We start from the raw sequence: 21,647 nt of genomic DNA, 5'->3' as shown, positions 1-21,647 counted from the left end.
CCTTCCACGAGCGCACCAAACATATCGAGATGGACTGTCATGTTTGGGATGAATTTCTACGAGGAACAATTACTCTTCCCTATGTCACTTCAGAATATCAGCTGGCGGACTTCTTTATTAAGGCTCTTCCTGCCCACCGCTTCATGTTTCTTCTTGGCAAACTTTCCGTCATCTCTCCGTAAAGTTTGAGGGGGGGTGTTAAAATATATGTATCATTACACACACACATGTAATACACCATAATACCTGATAGGGGTATTATGGTCATTTCACACAGTACCCGATATGGGTACTTGTTTTTTTCCTTCTTTTATTTTCTGTATTTATTTTATTTTCATTTTTTAAGCCACATAAAAGGCCCCCCCAACGGTCACATTTGTGACAGTTGGGGGCTCCCAACGACTCCATGGGAGCCCCCTTTTGGAGCACCTTTTGAGGCCCTTGTGGCCTCCCTTCCTCTCTTCTTCTTCTTGTATAAATAGGGGTGAACCCCTTTGTAATATGTATTCTTGTGAGCTCTCTCTCTTTCAATAAAGAGACTTATATTTTGTGTTGTGTTATCCCTTTGTGGACTTGGCTATTGTCTCTTTTGTTTGTCCATTATAGGACATTGTAAATGCTTATATCACTCTTTGTATTTCCGCATATCTCATTACAATCTAGACTGGATTCCAATACATGTCCTTACAAGCCACCTCACTTTGGAAGATTCACCAACAACTATGAAAGCAAAAAGAAGATTATTTGCCATTTTTTAATGAACCCTAACACATAAAGCCATTTTGCCCAAAGCGAAGAAGAGACTAAAAGAAAGATGAGAGAAAAGTGGCTTTCATAGGACCTACATGTGAGAAAAGTGATGAGGAAGGCTCACAATATATTGGATCAACGTCGTTCTCTCAATTAGTGGAGGCTCTACAACCACTTCTCAAAGGTCAAGCCTCTTCACTCTTCGGTGCCGCGGTATTTGCCAACTCTGATCTTGGTAAGTCTTCATGGATTATTGATTCGGGAGCATCTTTTCATATGACCTCAAATGAGACTATTATTTCTGAATGTCATTCAAATTCAAATGATGATTATGTCTCTATCGTCGATGAAACATCTCTTAAAATTAAAAGTTTAGGAACTCTAAATACTCTTTTCAAAAATACCCAAAATTTTCATCCACCAAATATTAGCGTAGTATAAAAACTAAATTTGAACTTGTTTTTGGTTTTTCAAATATCGGACCATAGATGCAAGATCACCTTCTCACCTAGTGATTGTTGGGTGCAGGATCTCTAATCAAAGAAGCTGATTGGGCGAGGCCATAGGAGAGGGAACTCTATTTCATGGACTCCTTGTTTTTCACAAACAAATCATTTTGCAAGTATGTTGACAAAAAGGATATAGAAACTTGGCATAGAAGATTAGGTCATCCATGTATATCAAAATTGTATTTGTTTTCTTTTCTTGAAAAGAGTTGTAATCAAAAGGACTTTGTGTGTGAAGATTTCATCCATAGTCACAAATATCGCCAAGATTTTAAAAATCTTGCTATATATTTACAACACGTAATATTCCAGTTAATATTGCAAGATTTTCAAAATCTCACCTACTTTGTAAATACTGTGATATTATCACGATAATATCATGATTTTTTAAAAGACACAGTATGAAGAGGGCATATTTGTAAATTGCCCTCTTTCACACCAATTCCCAATGTTCAAAACATTTAAAATCTTTAAAGAATTTAAAGAAGTGCTTACCTGGGGCTTGCGCAACCCAATGTAGCCACCTACCACGTAAGTCATGAAGGAAATATGCCTTGCCTCTTAAATAGAAAAGGAAGATGCGCTTCCTCTTCTTGTTGAATGATATAGGACTATTTTTTTATAGGTTTATTAATCATTACTACAACGTCTAATTCATGGTTTGATTGTGTAATATCTTACACATGGTCCCATATCACTTGTATATTACCACAATATAAGTTTTATCAAATATCAATATTATATCTCATATTATCAATAACTTTTTTGGTATAAATCTTTCTAATATGTTTTATTAGATACTTTCACCGAAAGCCATTCCTTGCGTTTTTTTGGGCTATGCCGAAAACAAAATATGATATAGATGTTATGATATAAAAAATGACAAATTATATATTTCAATAAATGTTAGCTTGAAAACGAAAATTGATTTGACAAATTTGAATATAAGGAAAATTACGTGTATTCCTTTTTTTTCTATTTAGTCAATAAGCATGATGCTTGTGATACTGATGTGCATGAGAATGGTAATGTTGATATTCATGATAATGATGTGCATGAGGAGGTTGATGAACCTCATCGCGATATTCAAGTTTATACCCACCGTAATATTGGTCACCCTCTATATGCCCTAGAAAATATTTCCAAAACCAAGACTTAAGAATCTAGCAATAGAAGATCAATTAAGATATCCAAAGCACCTAGTAGATTTGTGTCTTATGAATCTTTTGACCCCAAATATAGATCGTATTCTCATGACCATTCATTTTCACATACAATGGAGCTAAGAATCACCAAGAATGAATTTATACAATGAATAACAAATTAGAAGCCATAGAAAAAGCTAAAACATGAAAAATTCAATTATTACTCTTAGGAAAGAAACCCATAGGATGTAGATGGGTTTACAAGGTAACACCAAGTGTGACTAGAAAGGTACAAGGCTTGGCTAGTTGCTAAGGGGTATAACCAAGAATATGAAATAGATTACGAGAAAACTTTTGCTCCAATACCTAGGATGACCACTGTTATAACCCTCATAACAGTTGGGGATGATATACAAATGACCATCGCCCAACCACTATTTTTTTCTATTTTTATAGGTGACTCCTTGGTGTCATGAAGTGAAAGAAGCAGCAAAAGGTGTCTCTCTCATCTGCTGAGGCCAAGTATAGTCATAGCAATAACGACCTCAGAGATCATGTGGTTGAAGCAATTTCTCCAAAATACAAGTGTTCACATAACTCAACACTGCAAGCAATGGTGCGATAATAAGAGTGCTATATATATTGCCAACAATCATACTTTTGACGAACAAATCAAGCACATCGAGATGGATTGTCATTATGTTTGCGAGGAGTATTTGAAAGGAACTATCATATGTCTCTTGGGAGTATTAGTTGGCTGATTTCTTTACCATATATATATATATATATATATATATATATATATATATATATATCAGAAGGTGGTAGCTGCTAACCACTGTGCTAACCGGGCTTTTGAAGGGTTTTCCTCATGTGTTCCTTAAATTTGACTGTACAAATGTGTTCGACACGGTTGTTTTACTAGGAAACAACACTTGGATCGTGTTTTTCAATGAAAAACATGATTTTTTAAGCCTTGAATATTTAGGAAAATCTTAGACCGTCGATTTTTTAAACCTTATAAAAACTTACCTGCGCATCCTAGAGTCTATTCCAATAAAATCAAGCATTCAACATTTGTACTGTCAAATTTAAAGAAAACATGAAAAACCCTTTCGAAAGCCCAATTGGCACGACTGTTATTTAGAAAAGTAGTTAGCAGCTACCACCTCTATATATATGTATATATGTATGTATTTAGAATAGTTGACAAATCTTTTTAACTTGATTTGGCGAACAAATAAGATGCCTAATGAGTGGAGGAAGAGTACTTTGATGCCTTTATATAAGAATAAGGGTGATATACAAGATTGCACAAACTATCGTGGTATAAAACTCATGAGTCATACTATGAAACTTTGGGAGAGGGTGATTGAGTCTAGGTTGAGGAAGGTTGTCATGATATCGGAGAATCAATTTGGTTTTATGCCTGGAAGATCAACTATGGAAGCTATACATCTTCTTAGACAACTTATTGAAAGATATAGAGAGAGTAATAAAGATTTGCATATGGTTTTTATTGATTTAGAGAAGGCATACGATAGAGTACCTAGGGACGTTCTCTGGTGGACAATGATGAAGAAAGGTGTTTCTCTCAAGTACATTAGTATAATTAAAGATATGTATGAAGGAGTAGTAACCAATGTCCGCACTTGTGGAGGGGTGACAACCAATTTTCCGATAACGGTTGGGTTACATCAAGGATCTGCTTTAAGCCCTTTCCTATTTGCGATAGTGATGGATGAGCTTACAAGATCAATTCAAGAAAATGTACTGTGGTGTATGTTGTTTGCTGATGATATTGTTTTGATTGATGAGTCTAGAGCTGGGGTTAATGCTAAGTTAGAATTATGGAGACAGACATTGGAAGCTAGAGGTTTTAAGTTAAGTAAGAGTAAGACTGAATATATGGAATGTCGGTTTAGTAAGCAACGAAGTAGTGATGGGAGTGTAGTGAAGCTTGGTGAGCAAGAAATACCGGTGAATGATTATTTCAAATATTTGGGATCCATCATTCAGAAGTATGGAGAAATTGATGGAGATGTAAATCATAGGATAAAGGTTGGGTGGATGAAATGGAAAAGTGCAACTGGAGTGTTGTGCGATCGTAGAATGCCATTGCGGTTGAAGGGAAAGTTTTATAGGATGACTATTAGACCCGCTTTACTATATGGTACGGAATGTTGGGCTGCCAAGAGACATCATATTCAAAAAATGAGTGTAGCTGAGATGCGGATGCTTAGATGGATGTGTGGAAATACAATAAAAGATAAGATTCGGAACGAGGAGATACGTAAGAAGGTAGGTGTTGCACCCATTGAAAATAAGATGCGAGAGAATCGTTTACGGTGGTTTGGACATATTCGGCGAAGGCCTAATGATGCTCCAGTTAGAAGGTTGGAGAAATGGGAAAATATATTAGTTAAAAGAGGTCGGGGTAGGCCTAGGAAGACTTGGATGGAGATGATAGGAAAGGATATGAATGCTTTGAACCTCACCAAGGACATGGCATTGGATAGAAATGATTGGAGGAAAAGGATTCATGTGGAAGACCCAAAATGAAATTTCTTTTTTTGGTTCATATCGCTGACCCCAATTGTTTTGGGATGAAGGCGTAGTTGTTGTTGTTATATGTATGTATTTATGTATGTGCGTGTGTGTGTGTATACTGGGTTTATATTTGATACTAATGATAGTTCCCTACTATATGAGTAAACTCCATTTTTTCTAATAATTTATTGCATGTTCATATATTGGACCCTACATATGTGACTTTTCTTTTTGATATTTAGACAGTTCTATATACAATTACAAATTTACAATCAATGGTTCATGACGTACCAAAGTTTTTATGATGTAAAAGATTGTACTTTTGTTTTGACTCAACCCAAAGGCATGTTCCCTAGGAAACAAAAAACATGATAAATATATCTGTAGTGTCCATCTAAGTTGGCAGAAACTGCAACTATAACTTTCCACAAATAGTATGTGGCTATCATTAGTACCAACTATTGACCCTTTCTTTGATCTGCTGATGTTGATGGCATATTGTAATATTGCTTAATAATATGGGTCCCCCTGTGTTGTACCCATGGGGAAATGTGTGTAATTTCACTTGTATAGGCTCCAAAGTAAATAGCTAAAAAAGTGGCCGTTAAACCCTTATCATAGCAGATTAGAGGGTTGCTAGTCACTCTCTAGGAGTGGGCATAGGGCCAGGTATCCAATGGGCAATAGGATACCTGACCCGATGAGTCAGGCCTGGGCTGTAGATTGCAGATCAGCCTGATAGTAGGCAGTGTCCCTCCTGGCCCGATTACTAATCGTGCCTTTAATAAACCAGGCCAGGCCCAAACAAGAAATGAATGGGCCTGGCCCAACAAGAACCAGGCTTATTGTGGGCCTGGATTTGAGTTGGGCCTGTCAGGCCGTTATCGTTCCCTATTTGGGCTGGCTCGATGTCCACCCCTATCTCTTTCCCTTTTCTTTTTCAATTCTTCTTCTTTGTTCACATGGTATCAGGAGCAATGCCTTCAGTGAGTCCAGAAACCGCTTAGGTCTGTGAATTTCTATTATTGTAAACTCCCTTGCTAATGAATCTTTATGTTTCCTAAGTTCCCATCATTATCTGTAAGTGAAACCAAAACACCTTGCTGCTTAATCCATTGCATCATAATTTTTTGTCGATGTTTGGACCTGAGTATCTCTTCTCTATTGTTCCCAGATTTTTGAGTTTTTGGTTTACACTCTTGTTCGAAGTTCTGCTTTATCCACTCACATTTTCTCTCATATTGTATGCAGGCCCCTCGACAAGTAGCGCGTGCAGCCACAGCTCAAAGGTGCATACGAACCAATGATGTTGAAAATGTTGGTCGAACAACCCGACACCACACATTTTTTGAGATGCTTGGCAACTTTAGTTTTGGTGATTATTTTAAGAGGGAAGCCATCAATTGGGCATGGGAGCTGATAACCATGGAGTACGATAAAGTTATTATTGCTGAACATTAGATAGATGGGTAAATTATGTGCTAGACATCATAATATTTATCCACTTTGTCTTCTGACTCTCTACCATACGCATCATAATTCTTATTATGAACTTAAGTTGCCATATGATTAGTGTTCCTTGGCTTTATTCTTATCAATATTATGATTTAGTACTTGGTAATTTGAAAATCTAGTCAAGATTTACTTTAGCATATCCATGTCTACCAATGTCTGATACCAACATTGGCACTTCTTCAAACAGCTTGGAAACGACTATTTTTGAACTTCAAAGTGCTCGACATTGTTGGATATGCTGACACATTGTGTCTAGTGCTGAACATTCCATGTGTGGTGTATGGGTACTTTAAAAGGTAAGGAACTATTCAATATCTTATAAACTACCTTATGTTTTATCAATTGTTCAATTATATAGTGAACAATGATTACATCTATCACCAAATAGCCTTTTTGATGTTCTAAAAGAACCCAACAGTTTCTATCTAAACTTCAAGGATTTTACAATTTACTTCTCTTTATTTTTTCCAATCATGCAGTTTTTTTCCCCACCGGTTTCAGCATGGCTTCTTCTCTCTCTCTCTCTCCTTGTCTCATGCATCACTTTGTGTGGTGGCAAAGAGGTTGCTTGATCCTTTAATGGAGAATTGTCAACCTTCCTTTTCTTTTTGTTGCTTTATCTTACCTCTTTTCTTCTCTCTTACCACACCTTTTCTCTTTACTTTTTCTTTCCTTTTCGACTATAAAATGAGCATATGCTATGTAACAGCGACATGGCTGAAGGGGTACTGTACCCGTGTCGACATGCGTCGACAAAGGAGCTGGTGTGCGGGTATGCCGCGGGTCGCGTACCGCATTGTGCCGGCTCGGGTCCAACACAAACCCAATCCTTTTAACAAAAAAGGCCTCGGTCAAACCCTACCCCTCTCGCCTTTCGTCTTCCCCTTCTCTGTTTCCCTCTCCCTCTTGCTTCTCGTCTTCCCCTTCTTTGTCTTCCTCTCCCTCTTGCTTCTCGTCTTCCCCTCTGTTTCCCACTCTCTCTTACCCTCTCTCTCGATTCCCCTCATCCCCATCTGTCTTCTCTCTCTCTCTCTCTCTCTCTCTCTCTTGTCTTCCCCTAGGCAGCGGGAGAAGCAGGAGGGGAGGGGAGGAGAAAGAGAAAGAGAAAGAAAAAGAGGAGCATGAAGAGGAGAAGAGAAAGAAAAGCGAAAGAAGGGTACCTACTTCTTGCTTCTTTGTCTTCTTCCTCTTGCTTGTTCTCTTTCGTATACACACAGAGAGAGAAGGGCAGTGGGCTATGTCTCACATAGGTGCAGGTGCGGTGATGCGGCACTTTAAAAAACTTAGGTGAGGGGGTGCGGGAGGGTATATATATGTGTATGTATAATTTTTAACAGTTTAAGACTTAGAATAAGATCTGAGCCTGAATCTAGATCTGAATTAGTTGAAATAAGATCTGGACCCAGATTGACCCAGATTTATATCTGATTTAATCAAACCAAACCCAAACCCAAACCCAAACCCAAACCCAAACCCAAACCCAAACCATTGAATGAGACCTGGGATGAAACCCAAGTCTCGTTTCATGTCAGTTTAGGACTTGGAATCAGATTTGAGCCTAGATCTAGATTTGAATTAGTTGAAATCAGATCTAGACCCAAATTCAGATATGATTTAATCGAATCAGACCTGAACCCAAACACAGATCATTGAATGAGACTTGAGTCCAAACCCAGGTCTCAATTCATGTCAGTTTAGAACTTGAAATCGGATCTAAGCCTAGATCTAGATCTGAATAAGTTGAAATCAAATCTTGACCTAGATTCAGATATGATTTAATCGAATCAGACCTGAACCCAAACCCAAATCATTGAATGAGACCTGAGTTCAAACCCAAGTCTCGTTTCATTCAGCCAGCGAACCGAACTAACACCTAGCCCTATAGAGCTAGGTGTTTGTGTTAAGTCGAACCAAAGAGATACTTGGCCCTATAGGGCCAGGCTTTAGTAACAAAGCGCGCGCGCCCGCGCGCGCGCGCGCGAGAGAGAGAGAGAGAGAGAGAGAGAGAGAGAGAGAGAGAGAGAGAGAGAGAGAGAGAGAGAGACCTTGCAGTCGCCGCCCTCGTAGGAGGAGAGGAGGGGTCGGTGAGGGCTGCCGTGGAAGAGGAGCAGAAGAGAAGGGGCTGGGAAGGGGGATGCGTCAGGGTCGAGGGAGGAGGGAGATGTCGTCCCTAATCGCCCGCCCAAAATGGACTCGATTAGAGTTGACCAAGTCCATTTGGGATTGATATGACCTTGGGTGCGGTTGACCGCACTGCGAGTCATCTTGATCGCACCAGGTGCTGCACCTGCACCCACGTCGCGTTGACGCTGGTGCGGCATCCTGTTGGACGAATCCGTATGAGATAGGTAGTGGGTATGGGGTTATCCTCCTCCTTCTCGTTCTTCTTTTTCGCATAGAGAGAGAGAGAGCAGGGGTATGGGTGAAAAGAAGTCGTCATTATGTACATGCAGGACCCGACCCGATTTATATACTGGATCGGGTCCAGACCCAATCAATGTATAATGTAAATTAGCATGCTATTAAGGGGTATTTCTGTACCCTAGAATTTTTATACTCAACATATTAATATAATGAAAGGCGCAACCACGATTGACTGACGCCCTTTCTCTGGAATCTCTCTTTCTCTCTCTCACGGTGACAGGTCTGTGTAGAGATCAAGGACTCCTTTCTCACATGGTATCAGAGCAGCGTGACGTCTGGGAGTGAAGAGCTGCCTCGTTTTCATCCTTTCTCACATGGTATCAACGTGAAAGTCGACAGGCGCGTGGATCTAACCAAGTCTGGGTGTGAAAAGCTTGATCTCGGTTTCACGATGACAAACCTCGTTTTGGTTTCACGATGACAGGCACGTGAATCTGTGAAAAACTCGACCTCCTGTGTTTCTCGGTCACAAGTTCCTCTCTCTTTGTCAACATTTTCACCTTTAATCTGAAATCATACCTCTGTTTTATTTCAGATCACTGTGATTCTTCTGTTTTTATACAATCTGTGCTTCTGAAATCTCTGTTATCATCTGCTGTTTCGTGGGTTCTGAAATTACTTTTGATTTTCTACAATCTGTGCTTCTGAAATCTCTGTTAATCTCTGCTGTTTCGTGGGTTCTGAAATTACTTTTGATCGCATTTTTTGAAAACGCATTATTCCTTTTTGTTTTTCTCTTTCTGTTTGCCGAGTACAACCACGTGAAATTGATTCAACACGTGAACTTGTTTTCTACCATCTGTTAGCCGAGTGTCCTGTTAGCAGAGACATGCTTCTACCATCTGTTAGCCGAGTGCCCTGTTAGTCGAGTGAAGCTGATTAGCCGAGCCCTCTGTTTTGTTTCTCATACCTAAGTGTCAGTTCAAGTTTTCTCTCAAATGGATTTTACTCATGCGCAATCATGTCTGTCCTCAAGCTTTCTCGATCAACTAGTCTCTGAAAAACTGAATAACTCCAATTTCTTAACCTGGAAAAGACAGATCATCCCATTTATAAAGAGTCAGGACCTCTATGGTCATCTAGATGGATCGGTTCCACCGCCTCCAGAATTCATTTCGCAGGAAAAAGCGGACGATAAAGGAGAACAATCTGTTGTTCTTCACAAGAATCCAGAATATGTTGCTTGGATGAAGAGGGATCAATCGCTAGTGGCATACATCACTTCAACTCTCTCACAGGAGGTCCTTGTTGCCCTTTCTAATGATTGTTCGGCCACAGAACTGTGGGATAAGTTAGTTCAAACATATTCACAAATTTCTGAGGCAAGAATTATGTTTCTTAAGCGAGAGTTTCAAATGCTGAAGAAAGATTCCATGTCTATTATGGAATACCTGAAAAAAATGAAAGGCATCACAGACCAACTGGCTATTGTTGGGTGTCTTGTCAGTGAAAAAGATAAAGTGCAACAAACCTTGAGTGGATTGGGGCCAGACTATCATGTTATGAGGACAACCTTACTATGTTTACCAGAACTTCCAAAGTTTGAAGATCTTCGTGCGAAATTATTGCAATATGAAATGACTCTGAAAGGATCTTCTGAAGATTCTCATGGACATTCAGGAACCCAAGATGTGTTAGCTACGGGAATGAGTTATGGTCGAGGGCGAGGAAGTTCTTTTCGAGGAAAGGGAGGCCAAGGGAGAAATACCTATGGAGGTCGTGGCATACTTCCAACACCCAATATACAAGGACAAAGACCCATTCCCACCTGTTTCCTATGCAACAAGAAAGGGCACATTAAAGCAAATTGTTGGTTTAATCCTTAAAACAAAGGGAAAGCTCCACAAGCAGAGGCTAGGAAGGATGGAGAAGTAAAGGAGTTGTTGTTGGCAGCCTTGGCAGGATTGAATATGAAGCAAAATGACAAAAGCATTTGGTATGTCAACTCCAGAGCAGCTACTCATGTCACGGGTGATGTAGGTAAACTCTTGACTCTTACTCCTTATGTTGGTAAGAATAGCATAGTCACAGGAGATGGATCTCATCACTCAATCTCACATATTGGAAATGCCATTATACCCATGTCAAAGTCTTCTCTTAAACTTCCAAGTGTCATCCATGCACCTAATATCCAAAAGAACATTGTTTCTGTCTCAAAACACGTTGACGATGCTAATGCTTTAGTTGAATTTACTCCCTCTTCTGTTTATGTCAAGGATCTTCGCACGAGGAAGACATTCGCTGAAGGAAAACAATGGGGCAACATGTGTAATGAAAAGAGGCGGAAGCACCAATAGAGCAAAAGGCACTCTTAAAGAGTGACCAACAAGAGTCAAGAACACAAGCACTAAAAGTGCACACACAAAACTCTCAAAAGTGAAAATGACTTAAAGTCATAAGTTGGATATTATTGAAGAAAGAAAGAGAAGGGTGAAAAACCCATACATTTACAAGGGGGAGCCTCCTCTTTATATAGAGGAGGAGAGCATAAAGGAGGACCATAAAGGGGGCTCCCTTCTAGTCGTTGGGAGCCCCAACGGTCATAAATATGACTGTTGGGGCCCCAACGACTAGATAGGTGGGGCCCCTTATGGTCCTAAAAGTAAAAAATTGAAAAAGAAAAAAGTAAAAAGAAAAAGGGGAAAAAGAAAGAAAAAAGAAAAAAGGTAAAAAAGAAAAGGTACAGGTGAAATTACCAAAACACCCCTATTGGGTTTTTTGTTTATACAAAACAGGAAAAAGCTATATTATGTATATATATATATACGTATATATACTTATATATATACGAATGTATATATATAAGTATATGTATATATATATATTTATATATACATAATTTAACATGCCCCCTCAAACTTTACGGGGAGAAGACCAAAAGTTTGCCAAGAAGAAACATGAATCGTGGAGTTGGGAGCGCCTTGGTGAAGAAGTCAGTCAGTTGATACTCTAAAGTGACATATGGCAATGTGATGGTTCCTTTGAGATATTCGTCTCGAACATAATGGCAATCCATTTCGATATGCTTGGTCCGCTTATGAAAGGTGTGATTGCTGGCAATGTATATCGCACTTTTGTTATCATAACAGAGCTTGGTGGGAGTGGAAATGGGAACACCCATGTCACCAAGGAGACTTCTGAGCCACACAATTTCCATGGTTGTCATCGCCATAGCCCGATATTCAGCTTCAGTAGATGATAATGAGACCTTTTGTTGCTTCTTGCATCTCCACGAGATGAGAGATTCACCTAAAAAAATGCAAAGACCCGTAATTGAGATACGATCATTGGGATTTCCTGTAACGACCCCAATCCATACCCTTTAAAAATGCGGAATTTTTTTTTCTAAGAGTCGCGGAAAACTTCCCAGAGACCTGGGGTCCCTACAGTTCCAATTTCAGTTGGATAACCACACACCACAAACGAAGTTGCAATTATCATCCATAACAACCAACTAAAACTCTTTTATTAATGAGTAAGAAAATTTCAAAGACAATGTTTTCTTCAACTGAAAGTAAAGTAACAATTACAGAAATTTAAAGAACTAAAAGACTAAAGAAAGAGCCACTCTGTCCTCTGTTGAATCCGTCAAGCTCAAGTATGACTCTCATTCATCCCCAGATGCATGTCCAACTTCACTGTCCCCCAATTCCTGTGAAAAACCAACAAAGTAGGGTGTCAGAACCGAAATTCTGAGCACAGCTACTTCTAAAGAAACCAGGTGAGAGAAAGAACATGGATAAGATTTCATGCAGTGATTTGAGTGAGTGCAGATATAAAATTTGCAACATTTAAATATCCATAACTACCAATGATTACATTTTCTCACCAGTCAATAACAGTAAACAGTGTCATATATCAATAACTAAATGATCAAACCTTTCAGCATGATTTTACAACGTAAGTCATATGCTACCACCAATTGATGTCATGATATCAAGAATGATTCAAACATGCATGATCTAATGCACGACAGAAAAATGCATGATTATGTGCAATGCATGATTTCTTCTGTTATCTTTCATTTAAGTTTCATCTTTCCATATGCATGCCCTATTAAATGCACACATCTTTAAGTTCCTCTTTTTAATTACCGTGGCCCGCGGATACACCAAACGGGTACAAACCCCGAGGTCAAGTAGGTTCCCAGGGTAGCTTAACACACAATTTGTATTTTATTACTGGGTTCCAACTTAGCCCTCGACCGATATCAGGAAACAACACCATCCATCGGAACATTAGACCTCCACATCTAATGTCGGGGACACAAGGGACACCCCACGCTCACAAGTGCCACTTCCTTGGTACCATAAACTCACAACTGTGACTAACACACCACTCCCGGGTAAAGTGGCGGACTCTCCCTAAAACCGTGGCCAGGAGAAGAACCTCAATATCGGGTTCAGGGGCAACAACGCACACAGAGTTTTTGTATCCTCACAGTCTCCCCAAGACCGGATATGTAAGATTCTCATACTCCAGATGAGATATCTCAGAATGTATATTACACTGTTCTTATTCTTTATATTTTCATTTAAAGTTCATTCTTTAAGTTTGCAACACTATATGCAAAAGTAAAGTGAAAACCCCGCATCCTCCCTTGCAGGGACCCATTCGGGACTCCAGCCCGTTTAAACACATAGAACAGTGTAGTAAAGTGTCAAACCATCTTATGTGGTTTAAGTGATGCTGTTAAAAACATAAATAAAAGAAAACCAACCCACGGCGCTCCAGGCCGATGATGGTCCAATTTGGCCATTGGTGCATCACATAATAAAACCAAATTAGGGTTTCATTTATAACACTAGGCCAAAATGCCAAAAGCATATATATATTCATGCAAATATAAACCCAAACATATATGCATGTCATAATTCATTCATATGCATTTTCAATATGTGTGTGTTACCTACATCACATATGGGTCTTAACCAATCCATGGTTTCTTTAAGTGTGTGAGTGTACATGTACCATTTTACATATAAATCAAGTGTACATGTTTAAGAAGACTTACCAATAATTGAATCATGCTCACACTCATGCATACCATAGTCATAACAGTCAAGTGAAAGCATAAATCTCCATGACAAGTGTTTTCAAATGCACATCCATATATGCCAATATAACCATGGACATAAAACAACAACATTCACAAGCACGGTTTCAAAGATTCATGTGCAAGGATTCACATATTTATACCAAAATGTATGTTGTCATTCCTTGATAATTTTTATTATATCACGTGAACACCCATGCATGTAGATTCAAGCAATAAAACATTACTTTCATGATTGCTCATGCCCATGAAAACAACTAGACAACGATATCCAACTCAAGCATATCAAATCAAGTTTAAGCCTATTCGCATTTTCATTCACCTGTATGCAAAGAGCTAGATCTAACATGATTAGCTAGTATTCTGAAAACTTAAGGTATTAAGCTAAGCTTCCATATGAGCCATACTATACATGAACAAGGATTCAATGGACCTGTCCTTTGTCCACAAGCATGGACAGGTTAAGGGAATAGCATTTATTATATTTTCCTTTGTAAAAATATAATCCAGCACCAGTCGGATGGGCTTGGCAGGGTACCACACTGTGAGAAATAACGCTCGTTATTCTCTGCATGGTCCTGTCATCTGCAGAGAGAGAAGAGAGAGAGGGAGAGGGAGAAAGAGAAAACGATATCAAGAGAAAAGGGGGTCAGTCCATCGTGACTGCCCTCTCATTCTATTAATACAATTAGTGTGTAAAACTAGGGTACGAAAATACCCTTTAAAAGGAGTTAATATACATTCTATACTAATTGGATCTGGACCCGATCCATTATATAAATGGATCGGGTCAGACATATACAAATGACTTCTTCTTTTCACCCTCCCTCAAGTTGTGCATGGTGTTGGACCATGAACAACTTGTTCTTCAGAAACCAAAATCTATCCTTTGTCAAGCCTTTAGTGAGGATGTCAGCAACCTGTTCTTCAGTTGGCACATACACAGGCTCAATCTCCTTGTCTTCAACCTTTTTTCTAATAAAATGTTGATCTATTTCAATGTGCTTTGCTCGACTATGGTGGATGGGATTGAATGACATGTTGATGGCACTTTGATTGTCACACAACAACAGTGACCGAGCAATCGGTTCTCCCATTTCTGTCAGGAGATGTCTAATCCATGTGCCCTCGGCCGTGGCAGTGACCATCGATCTGTATTCAGCCTCGGTGCTTGATCTAGCAACAGCCTTTTGTTTTCTACTACTCCAGGATACCAAGTTTGGCCCAATGAAGCTGCAATAACCGGATACTGATCGTCGTTCGTCTGGATCACCTGCCCAATCAGCATCAGCATAAGTGACGATCTCATGGCCCCCTCATGGATCTAATTCTCTTTTCTTGTATACCAACCCATCACCAACTGTACCCTTCAGGTAACGAAGTATACGTTTGACTGCCTCCATATGTGACATACGAGGTTCATGCATAAACTGGGATACTTGATTAACCGAATATACTATGTCAGGTCTAGTAAAGGTCAGGTATTGCAACATGCCCACTAAGCTGCGATACTTAGTGGGATCTTCATATATATCCCCTTCCCGTGACCTCAATTTCTGATGAATGACACTTGGAGTGGTTAACGGCTTACAATCTGTCATGCCTGCTCTGCCAAGAATGTCCAACGTGTATTTGTGTTGAGTAAGGATAAGGGTATCATTTCTGTTATCAACTTCTACCCCAAGAAAATATCGCAGCTCTCCCAAATCTTTCATCTTAAATCTCTGATTTAATAACTTCTTCACCTGCTCAATGTGACTTTTACAGTTCCCTGTGATGATGATGTCATCAACATATATCAACAGAAGAGTAGTGACTCCTTGTTCATTGTGAATAAATAATGAGTGATCCAAAAGAGACCGAGAGAAGCCATGCCGTTGTATTTTTAGAGAAAAACTGCGAACCAGGAACGAGAAGCTTGTTTCAAACCATAGAGTGCTCTCTTTAATTTGCATACATATTTTTTGGCGTCTCGTTCTGCATATCCAGTGGGTTGTTCCATGTAGACCTCTTCTTTTAAATCCCCGTGTAGAAAGGCATTTTTTACATCCAGCTGGCTCAATGTCCATCCATGTTTAATGGCTAGACTCAACACAATACGAATGGTCCCCATCTTAACTACAGGGCTAAAGGTTTCATCAAAGTCTTGGCCTTCCTCTTGTGTGAATCCCTTGGCTACAAGTCGAGCTTTGTACCTTTCGATGCTCCCATCTGGTTTATATTTTATTTTGTACACCCATTTTGACCCAATGACATTTCTGTTCAGTGGTCTAGGCACAATCTCCCATGTGCCACATTCATGTAAGGCCTCCATTTCTTCATTCATTGCTTCTACCCATCTTCTAGAGCTCGCAGCTTGAATGAAGGAAGGATCTTCTTGAAAGATGTACATGTTGCCCCATCGTTTTCCTTTAGCGAATGTCCTCGTGCGAAGATCCTTGACATAAACAGAAGAGGGAGTAAATTCAACTGAAGCATTTGCATCATCAACAAGCTTTGAGACAGAAACAATGTTCTTTTGAATATTAGGAGCATGGATGGCACTTGGAAGTTTAAGAGAGGACTTTGACATGTGTATAATGGCATTTCCAGTATGTGAGATGGCATGATGTGATCCATCCCCTATGACAATGCTATTCTTTCCAACATAAGGTGTAAGAGTCAAGAGTTTACCTACATCACCTGTAACATGAGTAGCTACTCCAGAGTCGACATACCAAGTTCCTTTGTCATTTTGTTTCATATTCAATCCTGCCAAGGCTGCCAACAACAACTCTTTTACTTCTCCATCCTTTCTAGCCTCTGCTTGTGGAGCTTTCCCTTTGTTTTGAGGATTAAACCAACAGTTCGCTTTAATGTGCCCTTTCTTGTTGCATAGAAAACAGGTGGGAATGGGTCTTTGTCCCTGAACATTGGGTGTTGGAAGTATGCCACGACCTCCATAGTTATTTCTCCCTTGTCCTCCTTTTCCTCGAAAAGAACTTCCTCTACCTCGACCATAACTCATTCCCATAGCCAACACATCTTGTGTTCCGGAATTCCCATGAAAGGCTTCAGAGGAACCTTTCAGATTCATCTCATATTGCAACAGTTTTGCACGAAGATCTTCAAACTTTGGAAGTTCTGGTAAACATAGTAAGGTTGTCGTCATAACATGGTAATCTGGCCCCAATCCACTCAAGGTTTGTTGTACTTTATCTTTTTCACTGACAAGACACCCAACAACAGCCAACTGATCTGTGATGCCTTTCATTTTATTCAGATATTCCATAATAGACATGGAATCTTTCTTCAGCATCTGAAATTCTCGCTTAAGAAACATAATTCTTGCCTCAGAGATTTGTGAATATGTTTGAACTAACATATCCCACAGTTCCTTTGCCGAACAATCATCAGGAAGAGCAATAAGGACCTCCTGTGAAAGAGTTGAGGTAATATACGCCACTAACAATTGATCCCTCTTCATCCAAGCAACATATTCTGGATTCTTGTGAAGAACAACAGATTGTTCTCCTTTATCATCGGCCTTTTCTTGCGAAAGAAATTCTGGAGGTGGTGGAATCGATCCATCCAGATGACCAGAGAGGTCCTGACTCTTTATAAACGGGATGATCTGTCTTTTCCAGGTTAAGAAGTTACAGTTATTCAGTTTTTCAGAGACTAGTTGGCCGAGGAAACTTGAGGACAGGCATGAATTCCCATGAGTAAAATCCATTTGATTGAACTGACACTTAGGTATATAAAAGAAAAAACAAAACAAACCACTGCTTTGAGTACTCGACCAGTGAAAATACTCGGCTGACAGATGTCAACAGAGAGAGCAACAGAAAACAGAAACAGCAGGGATAAACAAACAGCGGACACTTCTTTTCAGAGCCAACGAAGACAGAAAAACAGCAAGGATTAACAAAGAGAAAACAGATTAACAAAAAGAGAATACTCGGATGACAGAGAGAGCAACAATGATTTGCAGACATTCCTTTTCGAGTCAACGAAAACAGAAAACAACAGGGATTAGCAAAAAGAAAAAACAGATTAACAAAAAGGAAAAACACAGAAATCTGAAAAAAAAAAAACAGAATCACGATGATAGAATCTCAAAGGAAAAGGGAATCTAAAATGAAAAACAGAATCACGATGATAGAATCTCAAAGGAAAAGGGTTTCAGAAATAGGAAAAAGAAAACCTATCCTTGTGGAACCGACGTCAACCAGCCTCTTTTAGATCCACACAGATCCACTCACCTGTGCCTGCTGTTCCCTGATTCACGTTGATGCCTCAGTCGAGTTTTTCAGAAATAGAAAGGAGGTAACCTGTGCCTTACGTTCCAGATTCACGCTGCCTGTGCCTTACGTTCCAGATTCACGCTGCCTTACGTTCCAGATTTACGTTGATGGACAAGAAACGATGCAGCCCACGCAGATCCAGACCGAGGTCAACCAGCCTCGTTTAGGCCAACCATGCTGATTCACGCACCTGATGCCTTACGTTCCCAGATGATAGCTCTGATACCATGTGAGAAATAACGCTCGTTATTCTCTGCATGGTCCTGTCATCTGCAGAGAGAGAAGAGAGAGAGGGAGAGGGAGAAAGAGAAAACGATATCAAGAGAAAAGGGGGTCAGTCCATCGTGACTGCCCTCTCATTCTATTAATACAATTAGTGTGTAAAACTAGGGTACGAAAATACCCTTTAAAAGGAGTTAATATACATTCTATACTAATTGGATCTGGACCCGATCCATTATATAAATGGATCGGGTCAGACATATACAAATGACTTCTTCTTTTCACACACAACCCATGATCTTATGCTCTCTTTCCACTCAATACTTATAACAAAACAACAAGACTAAAATTGTCAAAAACTGTATAATGGTTATGATAAGTGGTTCTTACGCTAGTCAAAATAGACATTTCAGCTAGCAATTCCTTTGTCATTAAAAGATCAGCGATCAAATTACTGCATCAACAACATTCAAAAATAAAACATCCACAATTCAAACAACACTTCACAGCTAGTACTCCTAAATCAGCTGAGTTTCTTTCCTTTCCCCTTTTAACTGATGAAAAGCTTTTTCAGCAAGTTCAAATGAAGCTTAAGAGAATATAAACAATATTTCTGAAAACTTTGACTTTAGTATGCTAAGAGGTGTGCTTCCAAGTAAGTTCCAAGAGTGTATTTTACAACTACTTAATTTGTTGTGAAAGAGATGCATGGTTGGAAACAGTACTGCAAGAAGCCAAAAATGAAATGCAAGCATAATAGTTTTTCTTTAATATTGACACTGAGTATAAAGCCATTGATTAAGACTACTGTTGTCAAATGAACACTTATAAAAGAATTTCTATACATAAAATGACTTATAGTTTTTTTTCAAAAATATACCCAGCAACACTTTGAATTTGATTGGTTTTCTTCTTCACAACAGTGACATTGCCATTTAGATGCACCATTTTGCATCTCATAAGTAATGTGCTTATTCATCATCAATTTCAGATAAAAGGATGCTAGCCCTCCATAGTCACTCTTCAATGTTGTGGTTAATTCATGTGATTGTCCTTTAGTTCTGGGCTCACCACAAATATGCCATAGACACATCCTGTTAATAGATGTTTTGATCACAAACCAGCTGCTAGCACTGTCGCAACCTTGTAGTTGTAGCCTTACCTCTATAGTGTATGATCCATTTCCTCGACTTAAGGAATATTACAGCATTGATAGTTCCCAAATAGGACCAGCCACATAAATACCTCATACCTAGAACTGGAACATTCCTGTGCATGTCCAATAAGACCAAACATCAAATACAACCGCTCATTGTAGCATGATTTAACTTCAAATTTACCAATGAATTCTCATCTTATAATAACCCTAATTAATGATATTGTAAATGCATAAGTCGGCAACCAACATCCTTGCTGCATCCAAGTTAGAGAGGTTTCCTTGTAACTAAATTTGGTTTCCAAATCCTGAAGATGTCAATCCAGATATCAGTCTCCCCCATCTATAACAAAAATCAGTTTGACTTTCAGTAAGCCTTATAACTTCAATAATTTAAATATTTAATCCAAAAATCCATCTCTTTCACTCTAAAATTTATGCACCCATTTGCTCCCAAAGGAAAATCCTTCATAAAGTTAATAAATAGCAATTCTAAAATAATTATAACAGTTAATTATTCTGTGTCTCAAGTTTTACAAGCTCTAAAAGAACTCACATAAAATGCTAAACATCGAGAATTAATCATTAAAGAAGTTAGCATCTTCAACTGAACAAGAAATTTAAATACAATCCAAAAAGTAAGGAGGGTTAGGCAGACCCCACCAGCTATTATTCATCGAACCACTGGGGTTTGAACCTGCAACGTTCCACCACAAGGAGATGTATACTGACAGCTCCCACCAACCACTCGGTAGTCTCCCTTTTTTTTTTTTTTTATTACCCTTTCCTTACAAACAATATTGGCACCCTATAATCCTAGAGTCCTCCAATGGCCTTTAGTATGCGACTTCTAAAGTAGGTTTTCTGAATACTGTATGTGTTTGTTGACATAGGCATTAGTAGTATTCTTTTGTGTTACTATAATATGAAATTTATGGATTGGACAATGTTCAAGGTAAAAGTACAAAAGACTAGAAAAAGCAAATGTTGATTTATCCAATGCAATATTTTAGCAAGCTAATGATACTGATAAGAATTAAATATCTCAACTAAAACTAAAACAAGCAGACAGTTGTTGGTAAGACCAATTTCGACTGAATTGGGGTTTTTTTTTTTGTCAATCATCCCCAAATCTACAAGAAACTGAAAACCACATGATTCTTGAGAAAAAGAATAGCCCCAGGGAGGGTTTTCCAAGAACTCATCTCAAACCATCGCACGGAATCGAACCCTTGTTCGATTCCTCACCCAAAATCCAAGAAGCACCGTACCTCTAGAAGACTTTTCCGGCAATCTTTCCGGCGATCGGAGGCTGGAAATGCGAAGGTCGAGCCGCGGCTGATGCTCCTTGCTGCTGCCGTGACAGGTTGCTTGCCGTGGCCTTCAATGGCAGCCGGTAGCCCCCCCCCCCCAGTAATCCGGCGTAACCCACACCGAGAGAGATAGAGGGAGAGAGATACTGAGTGGAGAGAGAGAGAGACACGAGGGAGATGAGGGAAGAGGGTGAGACCCCCTCTTTCGCCTCCCCTTTTTATCGCCGAGATGGTTACGCCCCTTGCGTAACCCCCCTCCTGCCCCCTTCCTGTTTCTGCTAGGGTTTTATCGGGCAACCCTTATCGGGTTGCCTTAATAAAACCCAACTTTCCCCCTTAATGATCGAGAGGGTCGGGTCCGGGTCCGAGCCCATGACCCGCGACGCTGGGTCCATTTTCATTATGGACCCGGTTTCGCCCATGAGTGTCGGATCCTTAGTTGGATCCGTGGATCCAATTGTGGTCCGACCCTATATACTAACATTTATATATATTTTTTTTCTTTCTTATAAATACTATTAATCATTTATTTAATTAATAATTAATATTATAAGCAAAATTTAAAACCCCCATTGGTGGGTTAGTTACGGATTCTTTTATGGATCCGATTATGGTAACGGATCCGAGGCCCAAATTAGAAAAATACCCATATTCTTAAACAAATAAAATATCAAAAATTGAGGTTATTACATTTCCTCCTCAGTCAGCATCAGTAAAAGCAGCC

General features: G+C 39.3%; 1 protein-coding gene across 1 annotated transcript in view; it reads left to right on the top strand.

Moving 5' to 3' along the window:
- Positions 1-21,647, top strand: part of EMB1030 (Alanyl-tRNA synthetase, class IIc) — an 82,453-nt gene that overhangs the window by 17,941 nt on the left and 42,865 nt on the right. Inside the window, exon 4 of the mRNA XM_090006070.1 lies at positions 6,203-6,381. Within this exon, the coding sequence (XP_089862196.1) occupies positions 6,203-6,381 (179 nt within the window). The remainder of the gene's footprint in view (positions 1-6,202; positions 6,382-21,647) is intronic.

Source organism: Nuphar pumila, chromosome 5 (genome assembly GCF_984573655.1).
Source record: "Nuphar pumila chromosome 5, dmNupPumi1.hap1.1, whole genome shotgun sequence".
Classification (NCBI taxonomy): Eukaryota; Viridiplantae; Streptophyta; class Magnoliopsida; order Nymphaeales; family Nymphaeaceae; genus Nuphar; species Nuphar pumila.
Note: the sequence above shows the minus strand (reverse complement) of the source record. Positions and strands in the feature narration are given on the sequence as shown.